At 36.5% G+C, this 21,212-nt stretch overlaps 1 protein-coding gene across 12 annotated transcripts in view; it reads right to left on the bottom strand.

The window, feature by feature from the left end:
- Nucleotides 1-6,932: 6,932 nt before the first annotated feature.
- Nucleotides 6,933-21,212, bottom strand: part of PPIP5K2 (diphosphoinositol pentakisphosphate kinase 2) — a 54,530-nt gene continuing 40,250 nt past the window's right edge. For 3 of the 12 annotated variants that reach the window (XM_075526168.1, XM_075526167.1, XM_075526169.1), the window contains 7 exons: nucleotides 20,002-20,175; nucleotides 18,703-18,772; nucleotides 16,539-16,658; nucleotides 15,593-15,655; nucleotides 11,576-11,707; nucleotides 9,843-9,971; nucleotides 6,934-9,188 (listed from right to left, as the gene is read on the bottom strand). In XM_075526168.1, the coding sequence (XP_075382283.1) occupies nucleotides 9,085-9,188; nucleotides 9,843-9,971; nucleotides 11,576-11,707; nucleotides 15,593-15,655; nucleotides 16,539-16,658; nucleotides 18,703-18,772; nucleotides 20,002-20,175 (792 nt within the window). In that variant the 3' untranslated portion in view covers nucleotides 6,934-9,084. The other 9 variants (XM_075526173.1, XM_075526170.1, XM_075526171.1 and 6 more) reach the window with 9 other exon arrangements.

Raw genomic sequence — 21,212 nt, 5'->3', positions numbered from 1 at the left:
CGCGCCGGGGCGGAAGGCGGGGCGCGGCGGCGGCGGGCGGGGCGCCAGCTAGTGGCGGCGGCGCTCTGTCGGCCCGCTGCGGGTGGCGGATCCCAGCGGCAGCCGCGCGGCTCCCCGCACCCCGCGGCGGGGCGTGCCTGACCGGACCCGACCCCGGCCCGGCTGGCGCCGGGGCCGCCTCCCGCCTCGTCTGTTCCCTTCCCTCCCGCGCTCCCCGCTCCCGTCTCTCTGTAAGAGAGAACTAGCACGCCTCTCGCGTGCTGGTGTCTGTGAGGAGGAGGCTGAGGCCGCGGTAACGGCTGGGGCGGGACAGGCCCCGAGGTGAGCAGCGGTGAGCAGCACCCCAGAGGGCGGCCCTGGGGTGGCCCACAGAACCCTGGAGCGGGGCAGGGGCCCGCTGGCTCCACGCAGCTTTGCAGCTCCCTGCGGTTGGGACCAGGGCGCTGCAGTGGAGGAGGGAGGAGACAGACACCAAGTTACCTGGGCCATAGGAGCTGAAATGTCTTTCTGGATACCCCTGCAGGGGCAACTCTCTGGAATGCTAGGTGGTGAGCCTTGTTGGCACAAGCCTTCTCTTCCACCCGTTCCACCTATTCTGATGTTCTGTGGCTTGGTAAGCTTTAATCTCGTGTATCTTTTCACTTTGTACACGACTATAAGAAGCAATTAAGTAATCATCTCTTGGTGACTTTCTCTTTGCTGAAATACCACCCATCTTCATCTATAACCTCTGTGGTATTTCCACATCTACAAAGTGTGGACGCTGACTAGATACAAACCTTTAGGAATGGTTTTGCCAACAACCAGTTAGATAATTTCCTTATTTTATTTTGCTACTCCAAGATTGAGCAAAGATGCTATTACTGCACCAAACCTTGCAAACAATTGCCTAACTTCCCTCCTGTAAGTAAAAATAACAGGGAAGGGGAAGAGAAAGTGTAACATCATAGTCCCTTTTTTTTTCGCCTCTCAATAATAGTTTTTTTGGGACCTGAACCACACAGCTGGTATTTCTAATCCCCCTGGGGAAGAGTTGAGCCAGCTTTTGTTGCTAAAACTGGGTCTTTAAAGACATCTTAAATACATAGCTAAAGTTTATTACCCTCCTTGGGAATGCATGGATGTCCCCTCTACAAAGGCCATGCTCTGGCCTCCCTCTGGTCCCAGTGGTCAAGAAGGCTGCAGGTCACCAGGTCTTGAATTGCAGAGAAGGTTGCCGGCATTAGCTATGCAGCCAGACTAGCCACTCATTGTGCACCCATATGCACCTGGAATTTGCATTTCTTGAAAATTCTCAGCTAGAACAAACAACAGAGAAACAAAGAACAAGGGTTTTGCAAGGAATTTTAACTACAGAACTCTTTAGCTCTACAAGCCCTTAAGAGTCACTGGTTTTGCAAGTTCACAAAAGTGAACTTGTAAAAGTTAAATTAGTAGTTTTAGTGCAGAACGTGGAGAATGTATCTGGTCAAGCAAGCAGTATGAGAAAAGGAATTGGGAGTGTAATTCAGAGTCACTATAATCCTCTATGTTGCTTACAGTACACAGACTTCTTTGGTTCATGTTGACATCTGCAATACTAGTTTTAGCCTGAGTCAGAAATCTCCTCTTCCTATGTTGTCCTGCGGTATAAATGAGGCTGTAAAATCTTGTGAGTCAGTATATCACAACTTTCCCCCAACAAACTTCCCCCCACAACTTCCCCCCCTTGCTGTCGACTGACTTGTCCATCAGTCTCTGAGATGAACTTCCAAGGTTGATGGGGGGGGTGGGGCGGGCAGCAGTGGTGAATGACTTCAGGAGATAACATGCTTGGGGGTGATCATAATGTGTTCAGCTAAGTAACTGTTTAAAGTAAAACATGCTTTACAGATTAGCTGTTTCCCCCCACAAATCAGGTATTTTAACATTTAATAAACTGTAATATTTAATAACATTAATCACACTGACAGAATTAACATGGTGCAAAATTGTCTTCTAAATTTCTAGGTACCAAAAGAAAGGCAGATCCTGAAAACTTCTCCCAAAGATAGCATCCAAACTCCACACCAAATATTTGAAAATAAACCTAGATCTTCCTAAAACCCCATAATTCTCAAAGTTCTGCATTTTCCATGCAACCAGCAATGTCATTGAGATTTTCCCAAGACTGACTACTGTATTTCACTGTTTTTTGCAGTGCTCTTAAAGTCATCCAAGATTTTATATGCATAACAAAGATACTTTGAAGTGCTTGGGCTTTTTTTTCCCCACTTAAGATCTGGTTAACACTTTTTAGTGCAACACAGAGAAAAACACAGACCATTATAGACCATTTTCTCTGCATCCTCACCCTGACCAGAACATTGAAGTACCCTACATTTTATGATGGCTGTGCTCATCAGCAGGTTCCTGCATCAGTGACAGTCAATTAAAATGACAATATAACTCAATTCTAAAAAGTAAACATAATATTAAAGGTAAAACACACAGAAAAAGGGCTCAATTTCTTCTCTGTAAGTTCTTCCTTATTTATTGTCTTTAGAGAGCTTTTATCAAAAGACTTATTTTCCTTGCTTTTGTATATTCCAGGCTTGTACCTTGGAAACTGCTGTGGTGATATGAGCATTAATGAAGTTACTAAATCACAAGGGCTGAAAGCTGGGCAATTGAAAGAATATTTACTCAGTGTGTTTAATTATTTGTTTTTGTGCACATGGATTTAATTCCAAAGCTTAATAAGACAACAATTTTTAATTAAATATCCAGTTTCTTTTCCCTTATTAAGGATTGTGGCCATTATTCTGAAAAATCTGGATTTTGCTGGAAATCCGTAACCACATTCAGGATAAAATACAAAGTATTTATTTGAGGGGCAGAGGGGAAAGAGAAAAACAATTCTGAGCAGGGTATGGCTGAAGTAGTAGCATAACTTTTACACTGAAAAAAAATCATTAAAAACAGAATATTTTTATATTAAAAGACAAAAAAAAAGATAAATATTACCTATTGCCATACAATTTAGCAAATTTTGCCATCCAAAACCAAAAGCTTAGTCATTTTTTAACATATCTTAAAAGGCTATTTGGCTAAGTTAAAAGAAACTATAGTGAAAATTTACTTAAAAGTAAACAAAATGTCTTAAGTACACCATTTAATAAAATCCTGCCTTTATTTTTTATATAGCAAGTAAAAAAAATAATTTTAGTGAGTGCAAAAAGTACCCCTTGATTTACTTTTTGGGCCAAATTCGCTTTTTGCCTAATTAAGCTGATTTCAGTAGGAATGATGGCTACTTAAGCAAGGCTGAACTTATGTCCAGATGGAGGAAATAAGCACAGGAAAGAATGTGAAAAGGTGCTTTTAGAGCTTTGTGTTTATTGCAGATGTTCAGTGAGTAGCAACTCTGATTCAGACCATCTTGAAGCAATAAACAGAACCAAGCAACATGAAAAGATGCACTCCATCCTACACTGTAAGATTTAAAAGTTACTGGGAAAGGGAAGTGAAGTTTTGGACCAGTCTTAGACAAATGATGCATTTGGTATGCACATGCACTGGAGAAGGCAACAGAAAGTACTTGCTAATGCTGCGCTAGGTCTGTTAAGTGAACATAAGTAAGTTTATCAGAATCAAAATGTAAATCTATTAAATAAGCAAGAGAAGTGATGAAGACATGTTTGTGATTGGACCAAGTTCCTCGCAGAGGTGGTGCAGTCTCCTTCCTTCAAGGTTTTCAAGCCCAAACTGGATGAAGTCCTAGGTGACCTGGTCTGGTCTCACAGATGACCCTGATTTCAGCAAGAGGTTGGACTAGACACCTCCTGAGGCCCCTTCCAGCCTGAATTATTCTGTGTTGCTTTGATCCTTCTTTAACCTTACTGTTTGTGGACTGAATGCATAACATATGTTGAGGTCAAAATGTATGGGAATTAATAATGGTTTAGAATAGAATAGAATATTTCAGTTGCAAGGGTCCTACAACAATCATCTAGTCCAACTGCCTGACCAATTCAGGGCTGAACAAAAGTTAAAGCATGTTATGAAGGGCATTGTCGAAATGCGCAGCTTTGAGCCATTCCCAGGTGTCTTCCCAGGATACCAGGGAGAAGAGATCAGCACCTCCCTCTCCACTTCCCCTCCTCAGGAAGCTGTAGAGAGCAATGAGGTTGCAATGAGCTGAGGTTGCCTCAGCCTCCTTTTCTCCAAACTAGACAAACCAGAGTCCTTACCTGCTCCTCACAGGACATGCCTTCCAGCCCTTCCACCAGCTAGGTTGCCCTCTGGATGCATTCAAGCACCTGAACATCCTTAAATTGTGAGGTCCGGAACTGCACACAGTTTGAGTCAGTGTTTACTTGTTCATAACTAATATTCAACCTAGAAAAGGTAGGGGTCTTCAAGCTTTTGCTTTTTTAAATTCTATTTCAAATACAATGTCATTTCAGTCTTTTGAATTCTTTTGGTTTGATTTTCTCCTTTGCACACCTCAGTAGTTTGTAACTCTACATTTACTGTGCAAGTGCTCTTTATAGACTCTTAGTTAAGATTCATAAATAGTTCAAAATATTTCACAGAGTAGTGTTTTAAAATTATTTACGGAGGCTTTAGAAACAATGTTTTAAATCTAAATATATTCTCAGCCCTCACCCAAAAGAGGAATTAAAAAGTTATCAAGAATCTGAAGACAAGTAAGACAGGTCCAAATGGACTTATACTCAGATTTTAAAAGAATCACTAAAGTTTTAGTATTTGTATTAGTATACAATAAATAATAATAATCTTATAAAAGGAGCAGTTATTCCCTCTTCTGGAGAGACATATTAGAACAGGAGGTTTAGTGAAACACATGCACCCAGACCAAATAGGCTTTATTGGAAGCAAAGCTATTGCAATTATATTACAAGAATTCTTGATCTGGCACAAAACACATATCACCCAATTACCTTGTTTTCCCTTGTTGGTGATGTTTGTCCCTTTTACCGAACAGAATGGAGATCTGTAAGTGTGGTGCATCAGAAAATGGCTTTGAAATTTCTATTCTACTTGGACATCAGATTATATAGATCAAGAATGTTGCACAAAAAGTGGATTTCTCAAAAACACATTGGATAAAAGATGCATCCAGGCAAAAATAGCCTAATGTAACTCCCTTTCAGGCTAATCTTGAGATACCCATGTAAAATATGAGAATTTCCTTTCCTGCACTTCTCATTTATCACTTGATTAAAACCAAAGTTCTCACTAGAACCTGTCAACCACATAATCCTATTTAGATCAGAGCAATTATCACCGAACTAGGCTCTTTTTGAAAGAGAATACACCACTAGACATTGTAATTTCCACATAAAAGTTCCTCTTTTCCAGCAACTTTATGATTCAAAAATATATAGCGATCTCAGTATAGCTTGGAGGAAGACAAAAAATGATTTCTAGTCATGTTCAGTGTTATTTCAGAAAGCTGATTCTTCCCTTAGTAGCAGTAGATCACATGAAAATTGTAATTCTTAGAAGTCTGGACTAGAAGTCTATTTCTGCATACTACATACATTATGTAGCATGGTGACAAACTGTATTTCATCCATTCTAATTTTTTTTTTTTCCTTAAGCTAGTACATGTTAGAACTGTTTTTGTATCAATGCAAAAGCTTCTTGTAAGGTCTTTTCCACACTATCTTGTACCTCTTTTATGGTATGGATGTCTGTATTTAGTGCATCCTCCTCCTCAAAGGCCCGTATTTGATGCCACTCACACCTCTCCAAGATTTTTCTACAGTGTGAACTGGAAATAGACTTTGTCTCCAAAGTACAGATGATTTGCAGGGCTCTCATATGATGTCATACTTCAACATGTTCATTGAAAGAAGAAAGAGGGATCAGAGACAGGACTGCACATCCTTTGAAGACTAAGCCAGACCTCCAGCTAGCTATTTTGCAGGGAACCTCGGAGCTGGAATACTCAGTCTTTGCTGTTCTTAATGGACCTGTATTCAATTAGACCACAGGACTGTTACATTTAAAAATTAATAGTTAAAAAGCTGATGGAGATAATACCATATGTGGTCTAGAGTATGTTGGGTTTTATTCCTTTATTTATAGATAAAAGGTTTGGTTTTTTTATTCGGCATCTGTTTTCCACAGTAATACACTCTGGACTGCTTCGTTATTACACCAGTTTTTATATTTCTGAGCAGAAGATGGTTGTTTTTAAGGGCTAAGTGAGGGAGAGAAGAAATTAGTACTTGAAAATACTCAGTGAAATTTGTCCTCCCCACAAAACCAAGGAAAATTAAAACCATTGTTTAAAAATAAAAATTTAAGAAACATAAACAACTACTAGAAAGTACCCTTCTTTTCTTCCACCAGTTCTTCCAGAACTGACTTTTTGGAAAAGTTTTTGTAATTTTTTCTTTAGCAAGTTACTTTTGCGTCTATGAACAACATAATTGCTGTAAACTGATAAAGAAAAAATACAGGAAAAATAAAGGAACATTATGCTTCCATTGTGTTAATGACAGAAAACTGTTAAAACCCTACATTCTGCCACTTGAATAGTCTATTACATTGAAACTTCTACTAAAATCTTTGTTACATCTCTTCTGCCATTTTCCTTTGAATTCTGCTGGTTTTGATGCTATTGATCAGTGTATGATCATTATTTTTGTGTGCATACCTCCTTAGGCTTATTTATATGGATTCCTATAAAATTGAACTATGAAAGCACATCTGCTTTCTCTTAACAGATTTTACTTGCTAGCATAATTACATAGAGAACTCAAATTTATGTCTTTATTATAACAAACATAAAACAGATAAGATTTAAAAATAACTTTAGGAGTTTTTACAAACATTTGTGTTTTCCTCCGTTTGGTAACAATGCTTCATTTTTGAAGGAAATGCTAAACGTTTACTTAAACTACATTTCAGGATGGTAGTATTTCAGGAGTTAGTCATATTTAACCACTGATTTTCTGTGAAGTTACTCTTTGACCTTTGTCAAATCTGGTTGGAATAGGATGTACAGTTCAAAAAATTTAATGTGAGAGAGAGTCCAATTGCATAAAGAAATTGGACTAAAAGTAGGTTCAAATCAGCTCAGTACAGTCCACGTTCTGCCTTACTGCTCGAGTAGTAAAAGGAAACAGAAGAGCACTCGCAGTGGTTCTGTATTTAATGTTACCATTCTGGAACACGAGGAAGCACTGCAGAATGTGTGGCTACCATTTACCTTTTTGAGAAGTGATTTCAGTATAGAATGATAAACCCTTATTTCTTATAAGTTATGTCCTTCACCGCCAAGAGAAGTTCTGGCTTATTTGTATATTAATGGCTTATTTGTAAATTTTTTTCCACCGACACTTCTGAGTCAACTACTTACTGCACTTCACGTATACTCTTAAAAGAAAACAAAATGGAGAGAAGTTGCCAGCGACTTTGTTTTTATTTAGGAGCACATAAAAAAAGTTATGCCACAGCTTTGGTTGACTGGAATGATATGCATACTTAATTTTAACAGTATTTTTTTAAAACAGTAAACAAGTGTACATTCAGTTGTGTGCAAGACCAACACTGTCAATAACACAATTACACTACAGAAAATGAAATGTTTTAAGCTGTGAAACCCTTCATATTTTTGGTATTTAACCAGCATCTTTAGAATTAGTCTGCTGAAACCATTTCATGTGTGGTAAACACTGAGAACAGACCCTGTGGCAAACTGAATGTAATTATAATTGCACTGGCTCTGGAGACGAGTAAGAGCCCTACTTAAAAATATTACTCGGAAGCTACGTCTTCCGCAACTTAAATGTGAAAGGAATTATCTAACTTGTATTTATCAAGTCAGTTATTAATAATCAGCCACTTGAACTTACAAAAGTGGACAATATTTTCATACACTTGGGGTAATTCTAATAATTCAATAATTTTTCATGCCACAGATAAAATCACAAGAACTGCTGAGACTGGATGATTACTCTACATAACCCAATAACTCAAAAGTTCCACTGACCTACTAATGCTTCTCGCAGCAATTATAATTTTTTTTTTTTTTTTTTTTTTTGAGAGCTGTTGTCAACCACCTAGATTGGAAGGAGAGAGGTATGAAAATTCCCAGGCCATGATGAATCCTGAATATTTTGCAATAGTAAGCACTGAGTTCTGGTAGACCACAGCCTCTCTACTCTGAAGGGATGATAATAAAACATAGATGGAATTTTTACAGTTCTTAGGATAAACTTACTAGCAGACCAGCTGTAACCACTTCTCTTCTTATAAAACCTCCTTTTTAATGTCACCTTTTTGTAGAAACATATGGCAAAGCAAATAAAACTGTCTTTTTAGTAAACAAAAGTTTTTGATAAAAATATACAAAAGACAGTTTTATCTGATGGATGATATACAGGTACCCGTATACAGGCATGTATACTAAAAAATAAAAGAGAAAGCGTATTTGAATATTACAGGTCTGATGTAAACACAGAATAAAAATAAGGATAGTCAAAAAGTGACAATACATTAACTCACTCCATCATGCCTAATTATTGCAGCATATATGATATAAAATAATTCAAATGCAGAAAACTTCTGCTTATCTTCAAAACCAGGCAAAAGAGATCCCTTTGGAAATGTACTTAAATTAAAAAAAAGCTTCTAGCCAAGATGTGTGTTACATTTCAGCCCACAAAAGAAATTGACCGGGAGGTGATAAACTCCTGAAAATAGAAGTTTATAATGACAACAGACAATGCCTTCATTACAGTGACATCAAGAGAGCCACCGTAACACATACCACTGCATTGATATTTTCTTTTTGTACAAGTTTACAGTAAATAATTGAAGACACTGAAAAGGTTCATGTGCAGCTTTTCCATTAAAGGTGTGCAGTTCATCAACTCATAAATAAATATATTTCCTGAAACATTTTAGAAAATGAGAAAAGACACTTGACCTAAATATGTAGCGTGCACACTAGTTAACCACGTGTAAACTAAAGATTCTTAAGTGCACTATGAACTGCAGACATGAATGGCTTTTGAAAGCTCACTTTAGTTGAACACACACTAAATTGTTTAAGAAGTTGCTTCCAGTTTTGTCTGATCAACTTCATTTCTTCTCAGAAAGAGTTTCACCACTAAGTTCTACCTCTAGTGAGGCCTCTTCAAGAGATAGCTTAACATTAGATACACAAACAGAAGATCCAGGGGTAGCTGTACAGATAAAGAAAAAAAGCATTAGGTTTTACACTTAAGAATATCCATGCTAAAAAGCATCAAAAGCAAGAAAAATGCAAGTTACCTAGCACAGAAACACACATGAAGCTACACTATATCTAACGAGATCAGAAAAGCAATGGGATTTTGTTCCAGAGGCCCTCAAAACAGCATAACTATCCAAACGCAGACAGCATAGCTGGCTGACAGTTCAGACTGAATATACTAATGATTGAATGCATCATCATGTTATTGGCAGCTTTAGTCAGAACCTGGTCACAGAGCTCTATGGTAAATGTTTAGAATACATCTTAGAATAAATAAATTTCCTTTGCTTGTCTTACTTTGAGATAGCTGGAAATAGTGTCATACTTCAAAACAAAACAAAACCCCATGAATTTTCAGGCCATAGAAATTCTTTCAAACACTTCAGAGGATAAGAGAAAGTAACTATTAGCACAGTTCTGCTGCTAAAACTATTTGTGCAATGCTATTGAGTTCTCACTGACCCGTAAAATGATCCCACTTACATAGGCAGGGAATGTTAAGAAATAGCTGCCCTAAGAAATTATGTAATATATAAGAAAGAATCCTACTGCTGGAAATAATGTAATGAAGTTAGCCATTCTGCCTCTGACAGAAGCTACTTACGTAAGGTTGGTTTCTCTATTGCCAGCCTTTCAGGCAAAGTTTCAAGTGGCGTTGGTTGAATTTTTGCAGGGGTATATGTATTTAAAGAAATTTTTCTTCCTGACACTGGAATCATGTACGTTGGAGAAGCTGAAATGGGGGGGGGGGGGGGGGGGGGGGGGGAAGAGATACACATCATTAATAATAAAAATACTCTCACCTGAGCAAAACATCAAAATAGTAGCCACAGAACTGTGTATCTGTCCAGCAGTATCAATGCCACAGTTATACAACCTGCAGCTCACCTACTGATTTTTGACTCTAGGGTCAAAACTTCAAAGCATGAAAGACAGATTTAAAAATCTCCTTTTTACCTCAGAAAGTGACACAATAAACTTCATGCTGCTAAGGCAGCTAAGCCAAATTTCATTAACAGCTGCCTTGCCAGAAGACTGGCAAAAGCATTAGTGCTACTTCTCATAGGTTATGAAGACTACAATGGAATAGGCATTTAGTCCAAAACACCTATGAAAAGTGCATACAATAGATTATTCTCTAGACAACTTCCAAATGTTACAGGAAAGCAGAATGAGAACAACACACCTATGGCCTCAATTCTATCACGTCTAATTTCCAACCACTCCTTTGTAGGAAGGTGACAACCAGACCACCACAGAAGTATGACAGTTTCTTAAAAATATTTTTTCATCATGTGTACTCTAAATTCTGAACTGATTTTGAAAAGACACAAACTTCCTAACCAGTGTAACAAAGCATTTTAAATAATTGAGAACTCTAAAATACCTGTAAAGCCTCTCCGAGTTCTTTTTCAGTAACATCAGTTTTCTTAAATTGCTTATCTTCCTTCTCAGATATAGGAGGCCTATCCTATCAAATTAGCTGCTGATTAAAATCTAAACTGTGTAAAACTAAAATAACAGGAAAAAAAAGGAAAAATCCTGTAACAGAAAAAAAGGAAGAGTCCTAACATCTAGGTAACCTTTGTATCAGTACTAGCAAGTACAAGTTTTCTGATCAAAGCATGAGTCTTTAGACATTTCCTCAAGAAGAATGATTTTTCAATCACCTGAGACAGGAATTATAAGCATCCTAATACCTGGTAAATCTGACCTAACTGAAACCGCTTCCAAAGACACAGCAGTAGAATCACAATGGGAAGTCATCTTCCCAGAGACATGCACATGGATAGAACTCAGTTTGCATTTCATTTCAAGATCACTTAAACATTAAACATGCAGCACAACCTACTACAAAACTATGTAACTGCAAGGCACTCCAGAGGTGAAACCCCAAGTAATATTGAAAGAAACAGGAAATAACAGTTTTAAGATGTAAAAGGCTTGTAAAAGGCAACACTACTCTGCTGAGCTACTGCCAGTACAACAGCACAGTATAAAGATGGAAGTTCTCCATGCTTGCTACAAAGCATTCCTTGTAATTCAGCTAACAGTGTGGACAGTACAGAGAAGTTCTTAATGTGAGGAAATAAACCAATTACGATTTCATTAAATCCTTAATTTACTACCCCAGTCAACAGAGACATTACTTCAATGAATTATGACAGTGTCCATACTGCAAAAGGATACTGCAAAAATTAAAATTATGGTTTATGTATATATTTATTTTTTTTTAAAGCAGTATTCTTAGTTTACTTAGCTGTAAAATACCGGAAAGATTAACTAGACAATATTTGACAATTTAAAATGAACATAATTACAAACTAAAATCAGTACATGTCTCCTGTAGAGTTTCCCGTGATGGAGCAGCAACAGACGCAAGAAATTCATCCACCTGCTTCAGAGACAAGGAGTTGTGTAGAGTTTCCAAAGGGCAAATAGAAGGCACCATGGAATATAGTTCAAAACCTGAAAAAATAATAATAATAAAAAAAGAGATTTCCAAACATAAGGCAGGATTTAGGCTTTTGCATGGGCAAGTATTAATGCATGATAAAAAGTACTTATTTTAAATCAGCACATGCAGACATAGTACTCTTGAAATAATGGACACTAAATATTAAAGGAGTTGAAACAAGATGTGCCAATTTCCAGGATGTACTAAACTAAAGGTACCATTTAACATACCATGGGATACAAATCCCGTGTACACAGAAAGTGGTCTTCCAACATTACAACTTCCAACATTACTCTAGTCCCAGATCAGTTGATGAAAGATAACTTTCCTCTAAGACAAACTTAGTAAATCACTAAAAAAAATAGTAAGGAAATGGTAGTATTTCTCCTACTCATTCTCATACCTGGCACAACATTAAATAGGTAACTCATTCATGCAAGTAAAATAGGATAGCTATGTTGTCGTTAGCAGACAAGAGCTAAAAATGCTACAACTTCCAAGAAATAAATTTGCAGAATTCACGTTCTATCATCTTCAGTATTCTGTGAAAACAAACTGTTGCCTTAAATATCACAGGAAAACCACTGTTAGCACTTTTTTCCCTTGAGGTTACATGTTTTAACTTTGTAAAAGAGATTTATACCTACCTTTATGCATTTAAAAACGGTACTTAAAAGACTAGAAGTTTCATATATTAGAACAGGTAAGTATAGTAACCCAGAATCTAAAAATTTATTGGACTTTGCTTTTCTACATTAGTATTGATGATACACCAACCATGCATATCCATATTACTAACATACTAAAAAGCATTTAAACATCTTGGCAAAAAAAAAAAAAAAAGCAGTTCTCTGAAGTGATGCAAATTTGATAACTCAATGAACAACTCTTCATCCAATTGCATTTCAGAAGAGGAAAATATGTCCATTAGTGTTTTCAACATACAGCTGTAACATTACAACTTTGTAATTCAATATTGTAAATTTACAGTTGCTACATTTCTTTGAAGATATTTAAATGAAGAAACAATAGTGAATGAAATAATGTGTAGAATTTCAGTTCAAGGTACATTTATTAAGAGATAGGATTACGACTGTGAACTGTTCCCTCTCCTAAAATAATAAGCATCAAAATTCCTGTGATATCCAGTGTTCCCCATTCACTCCCCATTTAGTGCTTTGCATAGAGAAGTAACCACAAAATTTCAACCCCCAAAGATCTGTATGTATATTTGGATCCACCTTGGCCATACTCAAATTTGAGGGACAGTCGCTTCAAATATACAGTCAACTGAAGTGTACTTATGTCAGCTTCACTTATATTACAAATAAAATGTTGTATTTCATGGAAACTTGGTTTTCATGTACAAAAGAAACACCACCACGTACTTAATTTCTGTTTTCCTATAAAGGCAGTAGCTAAGCTTCAGTGTAACCACTAAGGTGTTTGGCATACATATCAATATCCTAAATAACTATGCATGCATGCAACGCGCAAACCCTTTCTTTGCATTACAGTCAAATATAAGATTTATCTCTTTACCCTGACAGAAAAGTCACTATCAATTGAGAATTTATTTTCTTAATTTTGCAAAGAATGTAGTGGGACAATGTCAGGTTAACTTTTTAATAACTATTACTGTTATAGTGCAGTGTTACAGAAAACCAGAAAGGAATTTCAAAATACACCCATGCCCTTTAAAAAAAGAAAAGAAAAAAAGTTTTCTTCTTTCAGGAATTTCCGCTCCATAGGTTTTTGTTCAGTTTTGACAATTCTGCTATCAGATAGCCATATCCCAGCATGATGTTGTAGTATCTTTGTGTCTAAGGGATATGACTTAAAAGATACCCTGGAAATCTATCTGCAGTGTTTTACTTGAATATTTTATGATAAATATTTTATGATGTTATGAGAAACAAATTTGAATTTTAATGATGAAGAAGCCTGACAGTATCCCTTTAAAAAAGCAATTTCCCGTAAACTAACAGCCTTTGAGTTTTGGCTATATTTATTCTTAAAGCATTGTCCCCATCAAAAGGCAAGACAATGAAAGGGTTAACGCAGTATCTCAAAAAGCCACCCTGCTGTCTTACATTTAAAAGCTATAGAGACATACCACTTGAGCCTAGAAATTCCACAGAGGAAATGGACCAGCACCTAAAGAGGTGTGGGTGTTCTGCACAGAGACTCAGAAAATAAGGTAAAGCACTGTCAGAAGATACTTGTTTCACCATGTTCCTTGAACTAAAGATGGGGGGGGTAGTCTGAAATGAGTTAAGAGGGTGTGATAACAACATAAAAATAAGAAAAAACAGAGTGAAAGGGACAAGGAGAATCAAAATGATAGCCCAGAGGACAGACAAAACAACATCAATATGTTCTTATGTTAGTAGAAAACCCTTGGAAACCTGCAATAAACTTAGGTTTCATAGGAGCTCATACAGCATGCATTAATCTTGTAAAAAATCTGTGGCAAAACTGCTGTATTAAATAAATCAGAACAATCAATGCATTCATTAAAAGCAATTTAGATCCTTTTTTAAAGAATGCAGTCACAAAAAGATAGTGCTAAATGGAACAGAAAGTAATCACATTATTAGACACTGATACTCAAATGCAGTTCTTACTTTCTGACCTTGTTATGTTTTGGACGTATTTGGTTTGAGTCTAAAGACAAAAAATGGACTCCTAACTTTCCTATTTGAAATAGGACACTAGAATTGGCCATTTAGATCAAACACAGTCTTAATGATATTAATTCAGCCTTACTATAGCAGTTTCCCTTCAAGAAGCACTGCAGTGCAAAAGGTCACTATGGATTCCAAATGACTATAATAAAGGAGTACTTTGCTTCTTATCAAAGCCAAAAAAAAACCTCAGCCTTTTTTTTTAACCTTTTTTCTAAGCAAATACATTGTGAATCTAACGTAAAAATGCTGATGATTTCCACTGCAGTTTCAATAATATTACCATCACTGTACTCAGCCAGCAGTCATGCACATTTTAAAACTGCAATTAAGAAAACTGGAAAAGCTACATTAAGATCCAGTGGATATGCTGAAGACCAAGTCTGGTTTTCATGAACAGGATACATTTTGGGCCTATTTAATCACGTAGAAAGGTAGGCACGAAATATTTTGCTGAGGAAGAGAAAGACATACCTCTGTCCTGTGTGTTAAACCAGACTTTTTTTTGTAACTATGGTAGACTGAAGACAAGTTAACTCTCACTTTTGAAGCTCAAGAGGTCAATGTAAGCAACAGGCAGCTCTCTTGCTGTGATTTTTAGTGCAATATTTAAGTAATTTGCACATCTGATGAACAGAGAAGTATGATAAGGTAAAATAAATTTTTGTCCGATGATAAATACAGCAATTTAGCAGGAATGGAACTAAAGCTTCTGCTTTAGTTTTTTTAATTTAGCATCACTTCAAGAAGATAGTCATAAACTCCAGTTGTCAATTCAGTGATTTATTTTAGAATCAGGAGGCTCAGGGAAACAGCTCAGCAGGAGAAAGACAAAGAAGAAGCAGCAGCTATCAAGAAGTGTATGCCCAATAAAGATCAGATTTAATTCTATTTTAATCTTGTACCATACAGTTTGATCACACAAGAAATTGGGAAGAGTAATTTATTACAGAGATCATGATTAACAGTAGCACTTCAATTTTTTCAAGGATTTTTCTAAAGAATGAATTTTGATGTTGTATTTATACTAATGAATGGTAAAGAAGGGATTTAGGATATCTAATGATTACAAATATATTTGGAGTTGTGCTTGAAGTTAGGAACGACAGACGGCTGGATGATACTGTACACCCCGAATTTGAAATAAAAATAAAAGGGATGAAGCAAGGAACCTTTTGTTTTTGTTTTTAAAATAAAAGCAAAACGTACCATTGGTTGGGTGTCGAGCAAATGAGATAGAAAACCTTTTAACAGCAGAACCGCGTGTGGTGTCTGAGAAAGAGAAAAACAGGTACCTGAAATTTGTAACAGCTACCAAAAGAGGGACATTTTAAAATAGGAAAGGAAGAAGAAAGGAAAAAAAGAAAAGATGAGAAGGTATTAGAACTGAGTGGCATGCAGAAAGGACCAAGGAAAAGGGCTAAAATCTAAATAGAGGTTAAAAAGAAGAAAATTTGGATTGTTGGTAACTACAAGATGTGTAATGAAGTGTATGAAAACAAGCAGAATGAGCTGGTGATTCTGGCATACAAGGTTATATCAGGTTAGAGTTGAAAACTGAGTAGTGAACTGGGGGGAAAACAGCATGAATACTGTTTCACCTCGGAGTTAAAGGTGTGCTTTGGCATCTTTACATCCTGAAATCTAGTGAGAGAGTTTGTTCTCTACCCCAGATTATCCAAAACTGAAAATCTCCTGCTCGTTTGTAATCCAAACCCCACCAAAAAAAGGTCAGGAATCCTAAAATTTTCACCGTCAGTATTTAAGTTATTAGTTTATCATTTCTTTCATTCCTTGCATACGCTTCAAGTAATATATTTCATTTCAAGATCAATAAGTAATGAAGTTTAAAATGAGAAAAGAATTTAAAACCCAAAATTTTAGTTTACTTTAAAAATGCACTTGCTGAAATCTCCTGGCACATATTACAAGTCTGTGAGCTAGTGTTCAATTCAAGACAGAAACAAGAATTAACTGTGCTATTAAGTTAAACATAAGCAAGCTACGGGCAGTAAAGAAGCAATAGAAACTCATACTATTAATACTAAGGCAAAGGATTCTAGGATTCCATTAAAATCAGTAACCTAGGATTTATCTTTAGAAGTTTAATGTGGCACATGGGTTTGTGCGTGCATGTGCGGGAGTGTGCACATACCATCTATGAAGCCAGAAGAAGTCAGCTTTTTACGATGAGTACGAGCATAATCCTGTAGGTTAGGTGCACTTGAAGAACCCCCGAGCACTGAGGTGCTAAACAGGCCCGCACAGTGAGACCCTGATGGGAGTTAGAGAAAATACATACAACAACCAGGTGTTCGTCCATTCACATTGGGGATGCATGCAGCATGCAAGCACACGGCTCTTACCACACAAAAGGCAGCTTTTGGCAGTGCCTTGGACAGGTTCACAATATGCTTGTAATGTCAGAGTGGTACTTGTAGGCTGAAACTATCATAATTTATTGTGCTTCTACTCATGACACAGCACCCTCTGCTATATGTGCAAAGAGAGGACTGGCTTTAACAAAGTGAGTTCTTGTCCTGTTTTCACTTTTGGTAAAGAAAAGTTACCAGTTAGCATCAATGTAAACAACCAAAACAACAAAACAAAACCAAGATGATGATGATATGAAAGTTGTGTGTTTTAAAACCTGCAGTTCTGAAACAAATACAAACTGGAAAAATACTGCTCATTGCTTTCATCCAAATCAACCTTTGAGATGACAAGCTGCAATGAAGTACTCATGCATTTCTGCAGACTTAATATGGAAATATTTCCCTTCTAACCCGAAGAAAATGTTAACCAAATTGGAAGTACTCTATCTGTATTTCAGCTACCATCATTGACAATGTTACAAACTGAAAATACCCAGAAGTTCCACCAAGTTTAGCTTGACTTCCTCTCCTGAGAAGACTTTCTTACATCTCCATGCAAGTGAGAGTACTTTTGTTACAACTCATACATTCCTGCCACTAGGATGAGAGTTTTAACAAATCACTGAAAGCCACAGACAGACATATAAAAATAACTTTTATAATTATCAACCATAAATGAAATTTACATATAACAATGAACAAAATGGAAAAAAGTTGCAATTTTTTTCCTTTAGTTTTTACTACTAGTTGAAAGGAGAAGTGGTTTTTCACTCAGAACTTATCTTTTACATTTTAGATAAGTAGCAGCAGATTTTTTTTGAAAACCATCTATCCAGTTGATACTTCCTTTCATTACTTTTAATGAGCCAGTGAGGGGAAACATTACTAGCACATGTGACCAATCACAGCCAAAATAAATAGGTGCCTGGTCTGTGGCAAAAGCCTTTCACATCAAATGTAATACCTTATTCTACACAGAGAAATACATCAACTTCCACAAGCCATATTGTGTCACACATTGGCAAAAGAAAAGTTGTTTAACTAGCAAGCACACAATAAAAAACATGACTTCGATAAACAAGAGCACCTCATGTATGCATTTTACTAAGGAAAAATAGGGAGAAAACTATCACAGAAAGATCAGACATACAAAAAATACAGATCTTCACAAAGAAAGGAAAAGCTACTTCTAAGTTTATGCATATACCTTATGCATTTTCTACACTTCATTTTTCCCGTGAAAAGACACACTTACAGAAAAAAATGCAATATTGATTTACAGGAGTGCAAGATTTCATATTTTTGCATATCAGTCATATGTATGCCTGTTTCAAAGAAGCAACAGAAAAGCACCACTTGAATTAAAAGAATTTGAAACAACTCATTGAATTATAGCATGATTCATTCTAATGCTGAAAGGAAGAAATTGGTTTTAGGAGAGAGCATGTGTGCAAAACCCCTGATATTATCAAGAAACTTGAGGTTTGTCCTCCATCCCCCTCCCCTCAGTAAAACACCTTCAATTCCATCAATTGCCCACAGTAGGAAATGCTAATTTTCAAGAAAAATGTTTTAACAGTTTCCAGTGCAGGCCATTTCAATCCAAAAGATTCTTGCAAAACCCAAAAACTCAGTCATGAACTACGTTATCTTAAAAAACTACTTTATGTTAAAAATAATCCTGTGTACCTGTTGCGAGCAGTACAGAGGCAGTAGCGTGAACAGTCTCAAACAATTTGCTCTTTTCAGTTATAATTTATTTTAAAACTTTTGCTGCAGAAAAATTGTCCAGTTCATAGGCAGACACTCAGCATATATTATTGATAACAAGTAGTATTGAGTCCTGTTAACATAAAAGCTATTCATAGAATGTACAACTGTACAGAACAACAGGCAGATGAAAAGCTGCTAACATCAAACAAAATTTCAATTGTAAGCACATACCTAGACCACTCTGCTTTTGTTCCAGAATAGTTCTCGGTGTTCTTAAGTTACTATTGCTTTCTGATAGGACCTGGATATAAAAAACAGAAAAATAAGGCAAAGTAGAACAGCAGCATAAAATGTCCATTTAACTTGATACAGCAGCCTGTTTCAGACAGACAAGTGTTAATAAGCTGTATGATAAGTGTTAGTAAAAATATGTAAAGGAAACATGAAAGATCATGCAATATCCCCTTCTGAAGGGAGTCCATTTCACATATGAGTTCCTTGCAATGAAGTGGTGCAAAGCAAGCATTCAGAATGAGAAAAGACACAGACCAAGACAGATACAAAAACAGACATTTGAGACATTTTATTTCATTTTACCAAATGCACTCTCCTAAACTGCGCCTGTATTGAAAAAAGGAGGGGAGGAAAGGAAAGACAGACAAGCTATTGAGGACACCATACAATCACTGATCCATGCACGGGCTCAATCAGTGTAATCTTCAGATGCTCACAGCCTTTACTGATACAAACTTTTCCTATGTAAATAGTTTTAGAATTTTGCACAATAAAAAGAAATTATGGAAATTTTCAAAGAAAAAGGATATGGTTAACAGAACACCATCCATTGTCATACATGTAAACAATATCTTGACATACTAAACAATCTTTAGATCTTCAATGGTACTTCAAAAAATTTACTTTTTTTTTTTCCCCTGCCTTTCCCCCCCAATATTTAGAAAAATCTTCAAAGTATTGTACAAGTCAATGGATGATGTACTGTGTTGGGAGTTTCAGATACCTCTGGATACAGAAGGCAAGAATTATTAGTGCTAGAGTTTGTTCCCTGCAATAGTTAATACCAGGCCACTGAAAATATGATATATGCAAAACAAGTTTTGAATAGCTATAAGAAGTACCAAATAAATTATTTTAAGTGGTATTGGTTGCAATTATTAAAAAAAAGTTTTTCAATTTACCTACCACCAAATTAAGCAATGCTGGTTTTAAAGTCTTAAAGGACAACTAAACCAAAGCAGAAATCTGTTTCATTAGGCAGTAGACTAAGTCTTTTTTATGGTGGTAACATTTGCAATTCCTATAAAGAAACCAAATTTTTAGGAAAATGTGTAACACATTCAGTGGAAAAACATGCACTTGCTCTTTTTCCCCCAAACATTCTCGAGAAGTAATTTTAAGAAGTGGAAAAATTTGCTTCCAATGTAATCCATAACAAGGGATTAGATGTCCTTAAAGACAGTTGGTTGCTGCTTGGAATGCATAATAATGTTTAATGAAGTAAAGTTTAAAAACCTGTTGCCATGAGCCAAAAATACTGGATGTGAAAGCCAATGATTTAGGGGAGACAGGGGAAGAAGTGATTTGTTCCCCTGATCTGCGTCTTCGACGCCCAGTACCCACACCACTGGTGTAATGCAGCCAGGTACCAATACACTCTGGGCTAGACACACTCAGGGGGCTCTCTTCCTGGAAGTGAGAAAGGGGGCAAAAAACAGCAAAGCATGCAAAGTTAGATTCAACAGAGCCAAATGAACAGAAAAGAAAAAAACCCAATCTGCTTGCACCCTTTTATTTACTGCTTTTAAAACTATTAAACAGCAAATAGGGAAGAGTAATACTACAATATTAGGAAGTTATCAGTTCCACTTAGAGCTTTTAATCCAATTCTGTCTTTTAATACAACACTTTAATCAAATTTCTGGTAGACTAGTTATTACATATCAGAGAAAAGTAATTGTTATCAATAATTGATTCATAATTTTAAGAATTTCCCACATGTTGGAAACAGAACATCTGTTATCCTTGATATACTGTTTAATAGTTTTCCCCCTCTAAGTACATTAAACTTTCCTATTTATTACTTAATAGTTTTCATTTCTAGTCTATAACCTTATCTAAAAGATTCTCATTTTTAGAATTGCCTTTGAGGCTTTACAGCTGACTCACTGGTAGTAGCACCAACCTGACTGGTAGTAGTTTTCCAACCTTAAAAAAAGCCCTAAAAATTATCTGATGCTGGACGTTTACTAAGACTTGAAGGGAGGACAGTGTCAGGCTAAGAGTCCCCCATGCCTTACATTATTATGTATCATTAGCAAGCAACATTTTTAGCAATACAGAATGTGATTTCCAATGCCGATGAGCCTTACTTTCCTGTTTTACCCTTGTTTGTTAGAACTCTGCTTTTTTTTTATTTTCATGACTCAATCACAGTTGCAATCCTTCTGTAAATATTGCTGACTATACCCCAGATTAAAGCTTCCATATAATCTCACACCTGCCAATGTCCTTTCAAATTACTGGATGTAGGTGAAGAGAGAATTGCCTTATGAGAGGTGTGGGGGTGGTGGTGGTGGGGAGGTTCAAGGCAGTTGCAGTTTAAGTTGCAATGACTTTTTTTAAACACTTGAAAATACTATTTGGTTTAAATATTCCAAATACTGGTTTTGCAGATTTCAGTAGGCCAGATGAAACTTCCAATTTTACTTTTTCAAAAAGAGTTT

The sequence above is a fragment of the Mycteria americana genome, chromosome Z, assembly GCF_035582795.1.
Source record: "Mycteria americana isolate JAX WOST 10 ecotype Jacksonville Zoo and Gardens chromosome Z, USCA_MyAme_1.0, whole genome shotgun sequence".
In the NCBI taxonomy this organism is placed as follows: Eukaryota; Metazoa; Chordata; class Aves; order Ciconiiformes; family Ciconiidae; genus Mycteria; species Mycteria americana.
Note: the sequence above shows the minus strand (reverse complement) of the source record. Positions and strands in the feature narration are given on the sequence as shown.